The sequence below is a fragment of the Zingiber officinale genome, chromosome 1B, assembly GCF_018446385.1.
Source record: "Zingiber officinale cultivar Zhangliang chromosome 1B, Zo_v1.1, whole genome shotgun sequence".
Classification (NCBI taxonomy): Eukaryota; Viridiplantae; Streptophyta; class Magnoliopsida; order Zingiberales; family Zingiberaceae; genus Zingiber; species Zingiber officinale.
In genome coordinates, this window is record NC_055986.1 from 35,753,676 (window position 1) to 35,774,081 (window position 20,406).

The 20,406-nt window shown below is 41.6% G+C and overlaps 1 protein-coding gene across 1 annotated transcript; it reads left to right on the forward strand.

The window, feature by feature from the left end:
* Positions 1-3,483: 3,483 nt before the first annotated feature.
* Positions 3,484-8,946, forward strand: LOC122054792 (linoleate 13S-lipoxygenase 2-1, chloroplastic-like). The gene is made up of 9 exons (XM_042616226.1): positions 3,484-3,851; positions 5,717-5,982; positions 6,067-6,307; positions 6,395-6,700; positions 6,792-6,877; positions 6,959-7,069; positions 7,173-7,474; positions 7,540-7,806; positions 7,884-8,946. Exons 1-9 carry the CDS (start codon positions 3,524-3,526, stop codon positions 8,641-8,643), a joined length of 2,667 nt encoding a protein of 888 aa, XP_042472160.1. The 5' UTR covers positions 3,484-3,523; the 3' UTR covers positions 8,644-8,946.
* Positions 8,947-20,406: the final 11,460 nt, after the last annotated feature.

Below are 20,406 nucleotides of genomic sequence, written 5' to 3' on the forward strand. Positions count from 1 at the left end.
CCAAAGTGCTCAAGGATCTCTTGTGTCCAAGTGTTCTTGGTTGAAGTTGTGGTGAGGTTTCTCCACCCACAAGGAGCGGTTTGAGCTAGCCGGAGTTTCCGGGGACTAATCCACCGACGGATAGGGATCGTCCACCTCAAGGACAAGCCGTGGAGTAGGAGCCCTAATCTCCGAACCACGTTAAACGAACGTGTCATTGGTTTGCTTGTTCTTTCCTTGTCTTTAGATTAGCTTTTGTATTCATAATTAGTATTTGTATTTCCGCTTGCGCACTAACGAATACGTAGGAAGCGAGTTTTGGGGGTGCCGTCTATCCAACCCCCCTTCAAGCCGGCCACCGATCCTCCAACATGGTCTTGCGCTCAAATTCTAGACTCTCGAGCTGCTCGGCTGAGTTATAAGCAAGCTTGCTCTCACGCTCAAGTTCCAGACTCTCGAGCTGTCGGGTTGAGTTATAAGTGAGTCTGCTCTTGAGCTCAAGTTTCAGACTCTCAAGCTACTTAGTCGAGTTATAAGTGAGTCTGCTTTCATGCTCAAGTTTCAGACTCTCGAGCTGCTCGACCGAGTTGTAAGTGAGTCTGCACTCAGCCCAAATTCTAGACTTTCGAGCTGCTGGGCCAAGTTATAGGCGTGCCTGTTCTCGCTTCCAAATTCCAAGACAAGTTACCATGCTTGCTCGAGTCAGTAGCCAATTAAGCTTCACTCACATAATCCGATGGGCACACATTAACATAACATCAAGGAAGAGTGGTAAAGGTAATCGAGAGGACTGGTTGATGTGGTGGTGAAAGTCAAAGTACTGGGGTAATCAAACGAAGACAGTCGGACGCCCAGCATAAGCTCGGGTGGATATAGGGTTAGCCGGATCTACAGGGTTCAACTCTCCACTTCTCATGGGTAAGACTTCTAGCATAAACTCTGTAGGACAAAGAGCTGGCCGAGACTACAAGGCGCAGCTCCACACTTCTTATGAGTATAGTTCCTAGTATAAACTCGGGCACACATATTAGTGTCGACCGGACCTACGAGGCTTAATTCCTCACTTCTCCTCGGCGTAGTTCCCAGCCCATATCTCCTGGCATATATTTGCTTGGTGTCAAAGCAGGTCAGACCTACGGGGCTCAGGTCCCCATTTCTCATGGGCAGGACTTCCAACATAAATCCGGGTGGACATAGTGTCGATCGGACCTACGAGGCTTAGTTCCTCACTTCTCCTGGGCATGGTTCCTAGCCCATATCTCCTTGTATATAGCTGCCCGACCCCAAAGCCAGTCAAACCTCCAAAGCTCGATGCTTCACTTCTCCTAGATGCAGCTCCTAGCCTACAACTCCCCGCATATAGTCGTCCGCCCAAGAAGCGGTTAGATCTATGAGACTCAACTCCCCACTTTTCAATATTTCTTACAAACAAGGTTCCTAGCATATTCCACGCGACCCTAGAGCCGGTCGGATCTCTTAGGAGATAATATTGTCAGGGAATCACAATAAATCTATCAGAGAATAATAGCTATTCACTAGAGAATATTCCTCTATTCTGATACATGCGTGTAATGGAACCTTCCTCTGCATAGAGGAGAGCCGCTATGCAACCTCTATTACCTGACATGTTCTAACACCAAGCTTTCTCTACCGTTTTATTATTACGGAGGTTATGAGAGGTGGCATAAAAAAGGGTTCTCTCCATTAGCCAAGTACACTCATTTTTACACTTTACACAAGGTTACACATCCACACATACGTCAATATTATTATTCTACTGTTTATTTTCTTTAATTTTTTCGCTTAACTACTATTCTAACTGGTTGAACGTCAGAGTATTTATACTAGGGATGCCTTCACAATTCTCATTCTAATATTTCCCTTTACTCTTTCAATAATATTCAGAAGAAAGTGTACTGAGTTATCATCTCTTCTCCAGCTTAAAGCCTATTCACAGTTAAAAACAGATTTCACTAGCACACCATCCTATTTGCTTTGAGACATGTCAGTTGTATTTAGATTTTATATTCAAATATTGAAACTCATAAATTGGAGAGGAAGTTGATGTACTTTATGATTGAAAATAATATTTTATAATATTGAATAAGACAGTATAAAATAGATGTAATATAATTGAACCTACAATATATCGAACATAATGTTTTTTAAAAATCTATGAAAGTTTATGTATCGGACTATTATTTTATTAAAACTCATAAATTATAAAATATAATTAATTAGAAAAATTAATTACCTTTTTCAACATCTTTAAAATAAATTTTACCTTTTTAATCTATCATAATTCTTTTATTTTCACTGATAATTTAATATATATTTTTTTTTGTTTTTGTTTTTATTTTTTTGAAGAATGTAAAAAAAAATGTATTTAAACAAACTGTTTTTTTATTAAAACCCATAAATTATAAAAACACTAATTAATTAGAAAAAATAATTACCTTTTTCAATAATTTTAAAATAAATCATATTTCATCTCTGATTTTCACTGTAATACGATGATGAAGAGGGACTCCATCAGTGGGTCAAAATAAAAGAAAAACAGTAGACGTAGAGATCAAAGTCAGAATAATCAAAGGTCCTAGCCCATGAAACAAACCAATTAAGCCAAGCGGCGACATTATTTGTCTGGTTGAGCGCAACCATCCGGTCGGCCCCAGTTGGGCCCGAACAGTTGCTCCAGGAAAGCCTACGACTAAGGTAGATAGCCAAGCAGCAACTCCTCCGGATTGCTACTCCCGAGCAGGAGACATGTCCGGTTGGATAAAGGGTAACCCTTCGACAGCAGTATAGTCGAACGGAAAGCAGGATAATGGTTCTGTGCATTACGTCCAGACGGGGATTACCCGGCCAAGCAGTGGTCGTTCGACCGCATGTGTACCTACTAACTACCTCATCATATCCTTTTGTGAGTTTGTATTGCTAATAGTAGAGTATGTCCATCAGATAAATCATACTTTAGAAGCTTACAGGCTATCACATCATAGAGTTACATGACTACTTAAGAAATGGTGTTGAGGATACTATTTGACTTGTCTTTTCTTAGAATACTTAGGAAAACATGTCTATGCTTTGAGATGCGTGCATGAGCACTACAGTGACACTATAAAAGAAGATTTACATCTACAAGCAAAGATATGTGCAACTTCATTTTCTACATGCTCTTGCTACAATTCTTCATTTTTCTACTCATCGGAAATTGACTTGAATGTCGGAGGATCATCGCCGAAAACTCCATCCCGATCCCGCACTAACAACTTTGCATTACAAACTTGTGTGAAGTTTTTGCTTTATCAACTTTTCAACCATATCCTTAATTTATCATCATCTTCCCGTTTTCAGATAATGCAATATTTTTTTTAATTCTTTTTAAAGAATGTAAAAAAATTGTACATTGCGTATTTAATACAAAAATAGAAAATAAATAATTTCGCGAGGTCTAACAAGTCTATATAAACGTCCTGACTCTCATCGTAACAATCCACACTTAGTCTTCATCATCGATCATCTACGCTTGACTGATCCAACGATGTTGAAGCATGCAGTTCTTCCACCGTCCCTCCTCTTCTTCCCTCGCCACCCCTCCCTCCCCGGCGCTGGAGCCTCCAGCGTCGTACCCTTCAGCCAACAACGGCAATGGCGGCGCCAGCGCTGCCAGAATAACAGAGACAATAACAACAAGGTGCGCCGCGCCGTGTCCTCGTTGTTGGAGCAACCAACCTTCGTGATCGAGTCGAGACGGGTCACCGGCCTGCTGACGATAGGAGGAGTGTTTGAGCCAATGGAGACTACGCAGTCGGGGGAGTCTTTGCGTCGGCCGGCTCTGCAGCTCATTCTCCTCAGCGATGACCTTGACCGTACGTGATTCACTCAACGATCCATTAATTTGGCATTAATTTTTTTGAATGGATACCTTTTAATTCGATTAATTCTGAGGTGAACGGCCTTTTTCTGACTACTGGGTAAACATGAAAACACAATGAATCTCCATCCAGCAGTCTATTTTGTTTAAGTTTTCGAAGACTGCGAGCGTAATTTTGCCCTATATAAGAATCGGACGGGAGTTCTGTCGGAGAGACAATTGGGCGTCTTACCTATCCGGGGCATTAATGGGATGTAAGGATTATCGCCCGTCAGCTACTTCCCAAATTCAACCTCAAGACTAGCGGTAAATAATCATCCACTCACCACCTCATATATGCCCTTAAGGGTTTTACCGTTCAAATTTCGACAAAGTCGAAATAAATACCTCCCTTATGTGCTAGTCACTATTCCAAAAGTTAGTAGTCGTCCATGATTTACCTTCTCCATGTTGACCCTGGGACGGGTTGACGGGGGGCGCTTGGGGCGAACGTATTCACCTTTTTGTCACAATTAAGGGTTTCACAGTTGATCCCACGGGTTATCCGAGTTAATAAATGGTGGCATGCTTGCCACATGAGGTCACGGGGTCGAACCGCAGGATTGTCGAAGCGTAAATCCTTGGACCCTGTGCACCTCACCCCACCACCACTTGCTCGCTCAGCTGCCGTGATTTACCTCCCTCGTGATGGCCTGAGGTCGGGTGCGACGGGGACGCTGGGGGCGAACGATTTCATCTTTTTGCCACTTAAGGGTTTCACAGTCCCTTCTTAGATTATACATACGAAAGAAAATAAATCATGGATTAACTGCCAAATGATTAAGGGATGGAAAGAATTTTTTTGTGAAAATATATATCCACCGAGAATTGCTCTATGTTCCCTTATAGTAAATCTATCATTCTCAAATCAATTGGACAGCCCAGACATTAATTTGACATTAATTATAACAAAAAATGATTATGCTCACCCAAGCTCCACTAACAGTCTGTCCCAGGTTATATGAAGGAAGATAAATCATAAAATCAACTTATAGTCGATTGCTAATTAAGTGGTTAGAACGTAAGAAGAGTCTTTTTTCCAGAGGGCATGTGCTCATTGGGAATTGATCTCCGCCTAATTGTAGCAAAGGTAATTACGATCACTCCAAGCATCCCTCACAACACATCCCCAAATTATATGAATGGTGGAAAATTACAGGGTCTTTAATTTGACATTAATTGGAGCAAAATATGATAACGTTCACTGAGGAGGCGCAATAGACCCCGACTAGATATAGGTAGATAAATCATGAGAGATATTTTTGGCCTAACAGTCCTTTGTATAGGTAAAGTTAGGCATCCAATGGGGCATTTTGCACCCATTGAGAATTAACGCATTGGCTCTTTGTATGATGGAGGTTAGGGGCAATGACACTAATTGGAGTAAAAGGTGATAATACTCATCCCAGCCGGTTTAACATTGCCGACTCTCTGGATAGATACATATCGATAAATCACATAAGGTATTTTTGCCCTAGCACATAACCCTTTACATAGAGAAATCAGATACCTAATAAAATATTTTGTACCAATTAAGAATTGATTTTAAGACATATGGAAGCAACCACTCGTACAGTTAGCAACTATGTTAATCCGAATGGGCAAAGACAAGGGGTAACGACACTAATGATCATGTACGATATTATTGATGGTCCTCTCGGGACGGTGCGATAATTGAAACATGAAATATTGTCACATGAGATTTTTGATGAACTCGGCGCGTTGGAACATATCCTCTCCTATGCTTTGACCACAGGAGAGGACGAATCACCTTTGGTCACATGTGCGACGTTATTGATGATGTTTGGCTATAATTAACAGAAACAGGATGGGAGAAGAAGACGGAGGCGGCGTTATGCTACGAGCCCAAGAAAGGAACCGGTAGCATCACATACGAAGTAAGTTTTAGCGTTCCGGCAAATTTTGGAGAGATCGGAGCGGTCGTCGTCCGGAATGAGCTCGACATCGAGCTGTTTCTCAATGACATCGTTCTCATGATCGACGGCGATAATTCCGTTCCTCTTCTGTTTGATTGCAAGTCGTGGTTGCACCCCAAGTTCGTCAGAGTCTTCTTCTCCAGCAACAAGGTAAACAAGAAGATTAACCAAGAAAAGAATGGTTTTTCTTCTGATGATTTTTGTTGATTAATTGAGTGATTTTGTGGTTACCAGTCTTACCTTCCGTCGAAAACGCCGGCGGGGCTGGTGGGCCTGCGGCAGCATGAGCTGCATATTCTGCGTGGCTCCGGCACTGGCGAGCGGAAGAAGTTCGAGAGGATCTACGACTACGACGTCTACAATGACCTGGGAAACCCAGACAGCGACCCCGGGCTGGCTCGGCCCGTCCTCGGTGGCTCTGACGAGTTCCCCTACCCGCGCCGGTGCCGCACAGGCCGGCCACCAACTCGCTCAGGCATTTCATCGAATATTTCCCACTCTCGCTTTACATCTATCACTTGCTCTTGATGGTCCACTGAAGAAGATTGGGTCGTCGTTTCAGATCGTAAATCGGAGCAGAGGAGCGCGACCGTGTACGTGCCGAGGGACGAGGGCTTCTCGAAGGTGAAGCAGGAGACGTTGGGGTCGGTGATACACAAACTACTGCCGTCGGTGGAGACGGCGCTGGTGGACTCGCAGATGGGCTTCCCTTCCTTCACCGCCATCGACGAGCTCTTCAACCAGGGCTTTCCGCTGCCGCTCCAAGATACAACGCACACCTTCCGCACCATTGTTCCCCGACTCGTGAAGGCGACCACCGCCAGCGCGAAGAATGTGCTCCTGTTCGAACAACCTGAAATGATCGACAGTAAGATTATTCATATTGATTTCTGTATATATATATATATATATATATAAATTCTTTTAATATCTACTTATTTACTCTGATTATTTAACAGGAGATAAGTTTTCCTGGCTTAAAGACGAAGAATTTTCCCGGCAGACTTTGGCCGGCTTCAATCCTCTCAGCATTCAACTAGTCACCGTAATTAATTCCATTTATATCGATTCAGATTTATTTACCTTTTAATAATGCCAAAAAGACATAAAATGGAACTTTTTACAGGAATTTCCATTGGTAAGCAAGCTCGATCCAAGCATTTACGGTCCGCCGGAGTCGCTGATCACGGCGGAGCTCATTGAGAGAGAAATTAAAGGAGTCATGACCGTCGATGAGGTCAATCGCAATCACTCTTCTCGTTTTCTCCCGTTGATTAGTTCGAAATCATCTAAATTTAATCTGTTTTTTCATCTTATTTTTTGTTTGATCGATCATGCAGGCGTTGGAGCAGAAGAAGCTCTTCATTTTGGACTACCATGATCTGCTGCTTCCGTTCGTACACAAGGTCCGAGAGCTGGAGGACTCGACGCTCTACGCCTCCCGGACGCTGTTCTTCCTCTCGCCGGAGAGCACCCTGCTGCCGATCGCCATCGAGCTCACGCGGCCCGCTTCACCGAAGCAGCCGCAGTGGCGGCAAGTGTTCACTCCCTGCTGGGACGCCACCGGCGCCTGGCTCTGGCGTCTCGCCAAGGCGCACGTCGCGGTCCACGACTCCGGCTACCACCAGCTCGTCTCCCACTGGTACTGCTTTCATATTCCGGCGAAATTTACGGTTTGAGATTCTAAAGTTCTTATCTTTGCGCAAGGCTTCGGACTCACTGCTGCGTGGAGCCGTACGTCATCGCCACCAACCGGCAGCTGAGCCAGATGCATCCGATCTACCGCCTGATGCACCCCTACTTCCGCTACACCATGGAGATCAACGCCTTCGCCCGAGCGACCCTCATCAACGCCAACGGCATTATCGAGCAGACCTTCTCGCTGGGGAAATACTCCATGGAGCTTTCCTCCGCCGCCTACGACAAGCTGTGGCGCTTCGACATGGAGGCTTTGCCCGCCGACCTCATCCGAAGGTTCGAATTTCAAATTTTCCTCCAAAATTTCACTTTTTAGGTCATTGTGATTAGAAGATGAGATTTTGATTCCACAGGGGGATGGCGGTGGAAGATCCAGAGGCAGAGCACGGCCTCCGGCTCACCATCGACGACTACCCCTATGCCCAGGACGGCCTCCTGATCTGGTCCGCCATCGAGCAGTGGGTGGCCGATTATGTTGGCCACTACTACCCCTCGCCGGCCGATGTCGCCGCGGACTCAGAGCTCCAATCATGGTGGACGGAGGTTCGCACCAAGGGCCATGCCGATAAGCAGCACGAGCCATGGTGGCCGTCTCTGAACACGCAGGCGGACCTCGTCCGTATCCTCACCACCATCATCTGGGTGGCCTCCGGCCATCACGCTGCCGTCAACTTCGGGCAGTACCCTTTTGCCGGGTACTTCCCCAACCGCCCCTCCATCGCGCGAGCAAAAATGCCGGTGGAGGACGCCAAGGAGGACGACCTGGCGGCGTTCCAGAAGAAACCGGAGGCGGCTCTGTTGCGGTGCTTCCCGTCGGTGATCCAAGCGACGAAGGTGATGGCGACCCTGGACGTGCTGTCGGATCACTCGCCGGACGAGGAGTACTTGGGAAAGGATGCGGAGGCTGCGTGGACGAAGAACCCGGTGGTGTACGCGGCCTTCGAGCGCTTCAACTGCCGGCTGAGGGAGATCGAGGCGATCATCGAAGGGAGAAACGCCGACCCCACTCTGAAGAACCGGTGCGGCGCCGGAATCGTGCCGTACCAGCTCCTGAGGCCGTTCTCCGAGCCGGGGGTGACCGGAATGGGCGTGCCCAATAGCATCTCCATTTGAAGAATCGCCCTTTGTTTTTCCGTTGCTGGTTTAAGCTTCCAATAAGTGTATAACGTAGAATCTCGTTTCCAATAATGTATGGTCTCCGCCGCCGCCAAATCTTTCGATAAATATATAAGCAAGAAGAAGATAAGAAGTGTGAGCTAGTATGTGCGAATAAGTGTATAACGTAGAATCTCGTTTCCAATAATGTATGTCTGTTTTCTTTGTAATTTCCTTCTTGCAAGTTTGTTATTATATTTCTTTCCGTAATGCTCTTAGTGGCTTTGTTTGAATAACATGTTAGTTTAAAAACTTTTCTTACGTCATAGCAGCTCTGCTTCGTTTGTCTGTCTCAATCTTATAAATCTTCCTCGGTCATTTTCTGATTAACTTAATTGTGAATAATAACTATATAAGGAATAAACACTTAGTTAGTCGAATAAGACTTGTACAGACTAAGTAAAATACGCTATCAACCAAAAACCTAAAACTAACTGAGGTAACGATTCAGCTGTGAGATCCTTCGTAGGTGAGGTTCATCGGAAACAAATAAGTACTAGAGTAAAGAACCAAGTATCCTTCCTAAGTTCCTATCACCTAAGCTCTCTCTTAAAAATCTCAGACCTCTCAAACCTCAAAATCTCTGTTACAAATTAAATTAAAGTGATGTGGTGATAAGATTTCTTTATTTCTTAAGATTAAGTTAGTAGTATGAGTCATCCCTATTTACATGGTTAGTGGTACGAGTCATTCCTATTTACATGGTTTAGTGAGATTAGTATAATGTTATCTTTATCTCTTGTAGTGTATTTAAAAAGGTCGATGGTGTAAGTGTTTAGTGTGCAAGAGAAATAAAATAGTATTTTCAAGTCTCTCCCCTCTTCTAATATTCTTCTTCACGGTTCGATCATCGAGGTCTTCCTTCTGGGTGGCTTCATTTTTTCGTTACATGGTATCATTTGCATGGGATAACATCACAGGATTTCGTTCCTATTGTGTTGGCCTTGGGGATTGGAGTAATGATTAAGAGGGACAGTCGGGGGCATTCGTATTTCATAGTCAGAGGTGGAATTCTTGGATTTATGAAAGACGAACCACTGCGAAAGCATTTGCCAAGGATGTTTTCATTAATCAAGAAGAATATTAGAAGAGGGGAGAGACTTGAAAATACTATTTTATTTCTCTTGCACACTAAACACTTACACCATCGACCCTTTTAAATACACTACAAGAGATAAAGATAACATTATACTAATCCCACTAAACCATGTAAGTAGGAATGACTCGTACCACTAACCATGTAAATAGGAATGACTCGTACCACTAACCATGTAAATAGGGATGACTCATACTACTAACTTAATCTTAAGAAATAAAGAAATCTTATCACCACGTCACTTTAATTTGTAACACTCCCCCTTAAAGTGATGTCTTCCGAATCAGCCCAAGTTTAGAACGTAGGTCTTCGAACGGACCCTTTGAAAGGGGCTTTGTAAAAATATCAGCGATGTTATCTTCACTTCGAACAGCAACCATGTCGATAATCCCGCTAAGCACTTTTTCACGGATGAAGTGATGCTCAAGTTCAATATGTTTCGTCCTTGCGTGGAAGACGGGATTTGATGTAAGCTTGATCGCACTTAAGTTATCTCCATGAATATGAACCGATCCATCAATGGGTTCTTGGAGATCTTCAAAAAGTCTACGAAGCCAAACACATTCTTGAGCAGCATGGGCTGAAGCTTTATACTCGGCTTCGGTGGTGGACAGTGACACTGAACTTTGTTTTTTGCTGCACCATGAAATACTTGTTTTTCCGCATAAAAAAACGAATCCGGATGTTGATCTTCGATCATCTAAATCTCCACCAAAATCAGCATCCACAAATCCTTCCAAAGAGAATTTTGCACCCTTTTTGTAAAATAAGCCCATGTCAAGAGTGGAATTAATGTACTTCAATATATTCTTTGCCTCCTCGAGGTGTGGCTTCCTCGGTGCTTGCATATATCGGCTAACAAGGCCAACAGAGAAGGCAATATCCGGTCTTGTTATTGTCAAATAAATCAAGCTTCCCACAAGGACACGATAGAGATGGAGATCCGATAGTTGTGTTCCTTCATCACGACGAAGCTTCGTACCTACATCGAGTGGCGTTGACCGCTTCTTCCCATTTATCATTCCGAACTTCTCAACGAGCTTCTTGGCGTAGATAGATTGAGACACAAAAACCCCATCATCCAAATTTTCAATTTGTATTCCGAGAAAGTTACTCACCTCGCCTAGCTTCTTCATGTCAAAACGCAAGGATAGTTCTTCTTGAAGTCGAGCAACTTCTGAATGATTGCTGCCCGTTAATATAATATCGTCAACGTATAGTAGAACAATCACAAAAAATCCTTGGCTTTTCTTGACGAATAGACTTGAATCCGAGTCGGATACCACATAACCACAAAATTGTAAAAATTCTGCAATTTTTCCGAACCAGGCTCGCGGGGCTTGCTTTAATCCATAAAGTGCCTTCTTCAGCTTGCATGCAAAATCCGGATCAACGGCCAAGAAGAAATGTTGATCGACCTCCTCGTTATAGAGATGAAAATTTCGTCACTACTTTTTCATGCTTTCTTGCTAATCAAATTGATGACGAAGAACCCTCTTCATATGAAGAAGCCAAAGAAGTAAAGGAGTGGAAGGTTGCCATGAAGGAAGAAATGGATGCATTGCTGAAAAATGAAACATGGGACTTAGTTCCGAAGCCTCCCGGAGTGCAGCCGGTTTCATGTAAATGGGTCTTTCGCATTAAAAGGAAGGCTGACGGGAGCATAGATCGGTTCAAAGCAAGGCTGGTCGCTCGGGGATTCTCACAAAAATATGGAGAAGTTCGATCATCGAGGTCTTCCTTCTGGGTGGCTTCATTTTTTCGTTACAATCTCAACCTCACAGCCCCTTTCAAAACAAACTCGCAAAAATCAAGTATAAGAGCCTTAAAATCTTCAGGGCCATCTTCAAGACCACCATAACAATGAATGACTTCAAGTACTACCAATTTTAAAGACTTTAAGAAACTAGATCATTTAGTTCTAACTTTATAATCCCCCACCAGAAAGATCATAACTTTAGACATCATAGTTGTTATATCAGATCCAGAACATTTAATCATTGTTTACATGATCAAAATCCACACCTAAATTGATCTATCATGGACTTACTCATTAGTCTAGGTAGCTCTCTAGCATCCCAGCATACAGTATAACAAGATCACAAATAGAGAGTATTACAGGTTCTTCCCACACTATAGGAGGACGAAGAACTCAAACGAATACAATTTCTTGACTAGATAATTGTATAACCAGAAGACATAACAATACTTCTAATCATAGACTAGAAGACTTAGTAGGCATCGAATGACATGTAATAATATCTCAAATGAACAATTAAATTCACTTAACCCAAGAAAACCATATACAATCAAGGAATCCTTTCCTTCAATACATCACTTTTCCACCATCATAGGACACAACTTCTCCACCTTCCTAACGGAGGAGAAGAAAAATTAAACCTAATGATAGATGAAGCAGCAAGAATATTTTTACAAAGAAGACATAATTTCATTCATCTAAGCTTAATCATGTATGGTCTTAGACGATTAACTAGGAAAAGTATAGGGGCTAAAGTGTTATTGGTCTTATATGACTCCAGATTTTTAGACAAAGAAAAGGCATTTTAGGACTTATTGAAGTAGATATGAATAACAACATAGGCATCATATACTTTTGCCCAAATTTTAATTTGACCATACAAGACTTCGTTCAACATATTGATCTTGGTTCTGGCCAAAAGATATGGAGATTTCTAAAAACATAATATACAAATTGATATAACTTTTCAAAGAAAAACAATGACTCAGTTCAATAATAATTTTTGAATACAAATAAATGATATTATGGAAGCTTGTACGTCCAAAATAATTTACTTAAACCAAGATATTTATCTTTAGAAGCTCTAGCCGGATTAAAATGGGCAATTAATCTAGAAACATAATCATAAACTTTACAACCAACTGATTCAATCATGTATAAGGATAAGAATGGAGGCCTTATAGTAAAGTTTAATGGTTATAAACCTTCTACGTCACAAAATGAAGAAAACCAGAAGAAGATAACTTCAACTTAATAAATCGTGAAGAAGATGCTTTAATTGAAGATACCCTTCATACACTACAAAAACTAGGTAAGAAACACCTTCAAGTTGCTAAACACCTACTATACCAAAAAAACTGCTAATAATATAAATTGTATTTTTCAACAACATATACAAGATACAAAGCTATGTTTTTTTAATGATCTAAATAAGTATGTGTATATGCCAGTAGAAATGGCAACATACCTAACTCCAAATGATCTAGTTGGCTTAGAACACTTTGAGAAACAACAACAAAAACTAGAAGAAGATTGGGAATTATATTTTGATGACCAACAAAACATAATCCCCAGAAAATAAAAGAAAATAAATCTTATGAATCCAGTAGAATCCACTACTATATCTGTTAAATCAAGACCACCGATAGTCCAATATCCAAAAAGTTCTATGAGAACTATGAATTACAAACATGGTCATCCTCCTAGAAAAAAATAACTTCATACACAAACAATATCCTTTACTCCAAACCATAGGAAAAAGGAGACCTCCCAAGATTACATATTTTGGGAAAATTCAATACTCCTAAATATAGCTAAGTGTGATGATCCTTAGATGTATGATACTTACTTAGAATAGTGGATTGTATTGGAACCCCAAAGTTGTTTTGGTGTAATCAACAAGTTAAGTTAGGTCCTGTGTGTTTCTAACCTTGTGTCTAAGTGTGTAGGAGCTTAGGAGCACAGGTAGTCGAGCGGAAGACGCAGCTAGCGAGAAGAACGACAAATTGAGGGATGAGGTGATGCGGAAGAGTACACTGGCGGACGAGAAGGAAGCGTGCGGTGGTTCCGAGGGACGAAAGTCGGAGCGAAAGATTGCTCGGGGAGCAAGAGACACAGCTAGCGAGAAGGACGGCACGCGGTGCGTCCGAGGGACGAAGACTGCGGATGAGTACGCCGGCGGATGAGAAGGAAACACGCGGCGATTCCGAGGGGCGAGAAGCCGGAGGGAAGCCCGCTTGAGAAGACCGGAAGTTGGGTTCGGGTGAGCCCTTTTCCGGATGGCAGAGATCACCCAAGCGAGCGGATCCGGAGGAGAAGAACTGGATCGAGGCGGGACTGAACCAGAGAAGAGGTCCCGAACGAAAAAGTCAATGCCTGTTGACTTTGGGCTCCGGGACGCCCAGAGCTCTCCGGGGCGCTCGGAACCCTTCCGAGCGTCCGGACCCTGATTTTGACCAGGATCGCAATTTACGTGATCTGAACTTTGTGGGATAAAGTTTTATTCCCCCAGGGCGCCCGGAACCCTTCCAGGCGTCCCGACCAAGGCTATAAATATAGCCTTGGTCCAGAAGCTTTTCATTTCATTCAGAACTCAAGCATTTCCTTCAAACACTTGTACGCTCTCTGTAGTTAGCTTCTGTTTCCTGAGCTTTAACATTGTAAGAGGCTTCTCCGTTTGAAGGAGATTGATAGTGCGACCATCTTTCTTGGATTAACAACTACCCCGGTTGTAACCAAGTCAAATCTGGTGCCTCTTCCTTTTCTTGCTTTTTCTTATTTAAGTTAATTTTATGCAAGTGTTAGTTTAAGAGTTCGAGAAGGGTTGTTTTTGTTTTTGATTTTACAGGGCTATTCAACCCCCCTTCTAGCCGGCCCAACGGTCCTACAAGTGGCATCAGAGCCGAGATGCTTCAGGAGGACTAACCGCCGAACGAAGCAACAAGATGGCCGGATCTAACATCCACCCGCCAAAATTCGAGGGGGACTTTGCAAGCTGGAAGAAACACATGGAGGTATTTTTCGGTACCGATTTTCATTTATAACTAATAATGAAACTCGGTTTTGAAGCTCCCGAGGGCAAAGCGAAAAATTCATGGACAAAGAAAGAGCAGGCCGAGTACGTGGCAAACAAGAAAGCAGAATTCCATCTGCTAACCGTACTTCCGCCACAAGAAGTCAACCGTGTCGGCACTTACAACTCGGCAAAGGAGCTTTGGGAGAAGTTCCTTGAACTACACGAAGGAACATCCGAAGCCAAGCTTGCGAGACGGGACTTAACTCGCAACCAGCTCACCAACCTCCGTCTTAAAGAAGGTGAAACAATTGCACATCTATACTCAAGGATACAGGAGCTCATCACCGGACTTTCGAATCTCGGAGAAGAGGTAAGTAACCAAGATTTGCTCAGGTACACTTTAAATTCCTTTCCGATAAATTCAAAATGGGCATCACTAGTAGATGCCTTTAATATTTCAAAAGACCTAGAAAAAGTTTCTTTAGAAGAATTTTTCTCGACATTTGAAGTGCACGAATCAAGATGTGCAGGTTCGAAGGAGCCCAAGAACAACATCGCCCTCAAAGCATCGAGAGACGAGCCTGAGTCGGAATCTTCTCTCGATGATGAGGAAATGGTAATGATGGTAAGACGATTTAAGAAGTTATACAATTCTAGAAAAACTAACCATCCACAGGGTAGAAAGAAAAGAACGATCCGCTGCTACCATTGCGACGAAGAAGGGCACGTCAAGGACAACTGCCCCAAGCTAAAGAACAAGGATAAAGATAAAGGGAAAAAGCCTGTTCAAAAGCGCAAAGCCCTAAAAGCGACGTGGGACGATACATCGTCCGAATCGGAAGACGAAGCATTCTCCGGACTCGCACTGATGGCGAGTCATCAAGACGACGATTGCGATTCAAGTTCCTCCGAGATGAGTATCGAAAGCATCGATGAAGGGGGAGCTTCGTCAGAAGAAAGCAGCAGCTCAGGGGGAGAAACGGATAACGAGATTGACAAGGTAAGTCAGGTACGATCTCTTCCTCCCGATAAAATGTTTAAGTTCTTTAAAATTTTAACAAAAGATTACTACAAATTAGAAAGTGAAAATAAAAATTTAAAAGTAATTCTAGCTAAGTCTTGTCCCTTAGAAGAATTAGATAAATTAAAACTAGCAAATGAAAAATTGAAACTTGAAAATGATGATTTGAAAATTCAAGTAGATAACTTGAAAAACTATGCATGTTCATCTAAAACCAATGTTAGAAGATTTAATAATTTAAATTGGTATTATAGATATCACCAGGGACAAATTAGGAATATCTCTAGAAAATATGTCTCTAAGAAATTTTTAATCAACCCATTAGGCTGGAACCTTTATTGGGTTCCTAAATCTTGCTTAATCTAAATATTAATAAAAGTTAGCGCTTTCAGTGAGAAAATTAAACAATGAATTTCTTTATGAGGCTTTGTCTAAGGAAGTTGTTGTTGCTCCAATAACCAAGAAGACCTAGTACCTCGCCACGACTTAGAAGCAAAAATATTGAAATAAATGTTTAATTAACTTTCTGTCAAAGCATTAAAACTAAAATTAATTAATGCTTTAAAAAGGTTATTCAAAACATTTTTTTTCAATTTAGAAATTTACTTACTTAAATTTTTTTAAGTTGATTAAGTCATTTTTTTTACTTAGAAAATTTTTTCTTAAAAATTCTCAAATGATTAAGTTAGAAAAATTTCTTTTAAAAATAATCTTTACTTAGAAATTTTTTTTCTTAAGTTAAAAAATTTCTAAAATTAGAAATTTATGCTCAAATTACTTAGAAATTTTTTAAAAATTGCCTAAGTCAAATTCTCAAAACTTTACTTAGAATTGTTTTTAACTTAGAATTACTTTTAAATATTTTTTTTTCAAATTTACTAAATTTTTAACCCTTAGATTGTTTTTCTTGGAACCCCATTTTTTATGATCAAAGGGGGAGAAGGGAAAGTATAATTCTAGGGGGAGGTAGATAGATTTAATTTTTCTATCTTTTTGCACTTAAATTGCAAATTAAGTTAATTTACTTAATTTTATTTAATGTCTATTTTAACCCTAGCTTAACTTGGGTTTATCACACCAAAAAGGGGAGATTGTTGGAACCCCAAGGTTGTTTTGGTGTGATCAAAAAGTTAAGTTAGGTCCTGTGTGTTTCTAACCTTGTGTCTAAGTGTGCAGAAGCTTAGGAGCACAGGTAGTCGAGTGGAAGACGCATCTAGAGAGAAGGACGACAGTTCGAGGGACGAGGTGCTGCGGAAGAGTACACCGGCGGACGAGAAGGAAGCGTGTGGTGGTTCCGAGAGACGAAAGCCAGAGCGGAAGATTTCTCGGGGAGCAAGAGACGCAGCTAGCGAGAAGGACGGCACGCGGTGCGTCTGAGGGACGAAGACTGCGGATGAGTACGCCGGCGGACGAGAAGGAAACACACGGTGATTCCGAGGGATGAGAAGCCGGAGGGAAGCCCGCTCGAGAAGACCGGAAGTTGGGTTCGGGTGAGCCCTTTTCCGGATGGCAGAGATCACCCAAGCGAGCGGATCCAGAGGAGAAGAACTGGACTGAGGCGGGACTGAACCAGAGAAGAGGTCCCGGACAAAAAGTCAACGCCTATTGACTTTGGGCTCCGGGGCGCCCGGAGCCCTCCGGGGTGCCCGGAGCCCTCCGAGGCGCCCGAAACCCTCCCGGGCTCCCAGACCCTGATTTTGACCAGGATTGCGATTTACGCGATCTAAACGTTGGGGGATAAAGTTTTATCCCCCAGGGCGCCCAGAACCCTTCCAGGCGCCCCGACCAAGGCTATAAATATAGCCTTGGTCCAGAAGCTTTTCATTTTATTCAGAACTCAAGCATTTCCTTCAAACACTTGTACGCTCTCTGTAGTTAGCTTCTGTTTCCTGAGCTTCAACGTTGTGAGAGGCTTCTCCACCTAAAGGAGATTGATAGTGCGACCATCTTTCTTGGATTAACAAACACCTCGGTTGTAACCAAGTCAAATCCGGTGCCTCTTCCTTTTCTTGCTTTTTCTTGTTTAAGTTAATTTTATGCAAGTGTTAGTTTAAGAGTTCGAGAAGGGTTGTTTTTGTTTTTGATTTTACAGGGCTATTCAACCCCCCTTCTAGTCGGCTCAACGGTCCTACAGATTGTCTCTGTTAAAAGAGACTATCAAGCTAGACATAAATTTGACATAGAAACCAATGAAGCTATGTGTTGGGGAGCCCGATGGATACGTGCGTTAGATGTTTCCCAAATGCGCAATGAAAGACAAATAATAATTAAAGTAATAATTATAACACACACATTATACATATATAGGATACAACATACCAGATATAACCACAATGGATGACATGGAGTGGAAATGACATCAACTAGTAACGCTATGAAACCTTGCCTTTATTCATATCCATGCCAAGCAATCGTCGAGATGGCTTCACTAAGCCACAAGTTTTCATCTCCGATTCGGTACTAGCCAATCGAGGGAGATGATGGATCCAAGAGAGGAACACAAGGCTCGACTTGGTGGTGGTGTCTAACGATGGAGGCGCCAAATAGCGTTGTCGCTGATTAGTATTGGTGCTGAACAGAGGTGTCACCAATTAGTATTGACCCCAAACAATGGTGGCACCGAACAATGGTGGCGCTGATCAATATCGAAGATGAACAATAGTGGTGCTGATCAGTATCAATGCCGAACAGCGGTGGCACTCCTTAGTTCGGCGGTGGCGAAAACAAAGGTTCAACCCTTCTTTGTGGTCGGCGGCTAGAGGAAGAGATGAGAGAATAAAAACCTAACCTTTAGGTTTTGGTTTAATTCATTAATTTTTCTCTTAAACCTATATCAATATATAGATCACCTATGGGATTTGATTAGCGAATCCAAATCCGTTACTGCTAACCCAAAGTCTAAACCATTAGCCATAATTTTGGTTCAAAACCAAACCATGTCGGCTCAAAACTAGACCACTTGGTTTAATAACCAAACATCTTTTAATTAAAACCAAACCAATTTGGTTTATAATTAAACCAAAGAGAGTCTAATTCATCTTCAAAACACATGACCCATCCGCGCTTCCGTTTTGATAAAATATTTTCCATATTTTTCCTTTGTCTAGTCCAACTAGACTCAATCTCTCTCGATCTAGAATCCAATTTTCAAACTCATTTTAAGTCTTTCGGATAAACTAGTAGTGTGTGTGATCCAATATAACAGTTTCTGATTATGTTGGTCATTTTAATTAACCATTAATTACAAATAGATCATGAGTGACATCTAGTAGTATATCATATCCCTCAATTGACCAAAAAATCAACAGTTGGTATCAGAACCACTTTTTGAACCCTTCAGTAGCTACAGTGAGTCATGTCTCATTCCTTTCACATGTCTTATACTTACTTGGTTCAAGATATGGTCTATGTATCAGTCCCCACTAAGCTGACTACGTTATACCTAACCCAAGTTATACTTGTCTTGTTGATTCAAATTACTCAGATATGTGTTCAAGAGTACCATACTATTGACATGCAATATTTTGGCCAAAGACTTCAAATAATAATTTTGACAAGCGGACATAGAGTATACATCTCCTTATGTAAAGAGTGGTGAATCTTCTATGGGATATTCAAACACCTTCTAGCACTTTTACTTATGCCCAATCATCCCAGGTCTACACCTCCAAGGAGATGCTTGCTTAAGATGCCAAAACATAAGTCTCTATAACCAAGATGACTTGAATATCTCAAGTTGAAGGAAACTTATGCTTAAGTTGCAATGAGATCTTCATTGACATATTCATATATGTTTAAAATCATACGAAGTCTCATGCCAGATTACTCAAATAAACTAGTTACCCTTAACTAACATTCATATTTAATCTTGACATCCCAATGTCTCCAGCTAGTAAGGAGCTGCTGCTTAGATAAACCAAGGATCATAACACGTACGTGCTAGTCTCACAGAATCTATGATGTTTGAACTCATCAATTCATCGATTAGAGAATATTTCAATACATGCATAATTATACATATAGAGATACTTACTAGTTGTGATCAAATCACAAGTTCTCTCATGCTATGAATCTTATTGCAGACATTCAGTAAATGAGTTTAAGTTCCAATCATATACATAAACAATGGACACTTTAATAGTAAATCTTTATTTATCCAATAAATAGTATATTCCATAAGATGGTTGTTTTAGGACATCTCTCAAATATAACACACTCCCAATTAGCCTAATGTCAATCACCTTAGTATCTAATACCACATGCCTCTACATAACTCTCAAACTCATTTTGAGATAAAGGTTTCAACAAAGGATCCGATTAGGTTCCTTTTGATGGAAATTTTCTCGATTTGTATTTCTTTTCTATTGATGATCTCTCTGATCAAATGATAGTGGTGAAGCATATGTTTAGATCATTGATGAGACCTAAGTTCCTTGGCCTGGTCAACAGCCTCATTGTTCTCACAGTTAATTGATACTGCTTAAACAATGTGTAATACTCATCCAAGTTCAATGAAAAACTTCTCAATCTAAATTACATCCATTGCTACTTCAGAAGCTGCAATACATTATGCCTCAATAGTAGAATCTACAATGGTTTCTTTCTTGGAACATTTTTTAACTTATTGCCCCTCCATTTAAGGTGAATATGTATCCAGACTAGTGTAAGCACAATCGACATCTAGGATTTTGATGTTTGTTTATCAATATATTTAATGGAATTTAGTCAAGGTTGACCTATCTAGAGAGAAGTCTAAGAAAGTCAAAGGTTGACTAGATGACTAGCAAGAGAGAAGTCTAGTTAAGTTAAAAGTTGATTAGATAACTAGT

Bases quoted from the DNA above. Each gene is read 5' to 3' on its own strand.
- LOC122054792 (XM_042616226.1), top strand. From the start codon at position 3,524: ATGTTGAAGCATGCAGTTCTTCCACCGTCCCTCCTCTTCTTCCCTCGC. The intron at 7,070-7,172 runs GTCAATCGCAAT...TCGATCATGCAG, and splicing joins GAGTCATGACCGTCGATGAG to GCGTTGGAGCAGAAGAAGCT. The intron at 7,475-7,539 runs GTACTGCTTTCA...TCTTTGCGCAAG, and splicing joins CACCAGCTCGTCTCCCACTG to GCTTCGGACTCACTGCTGCG.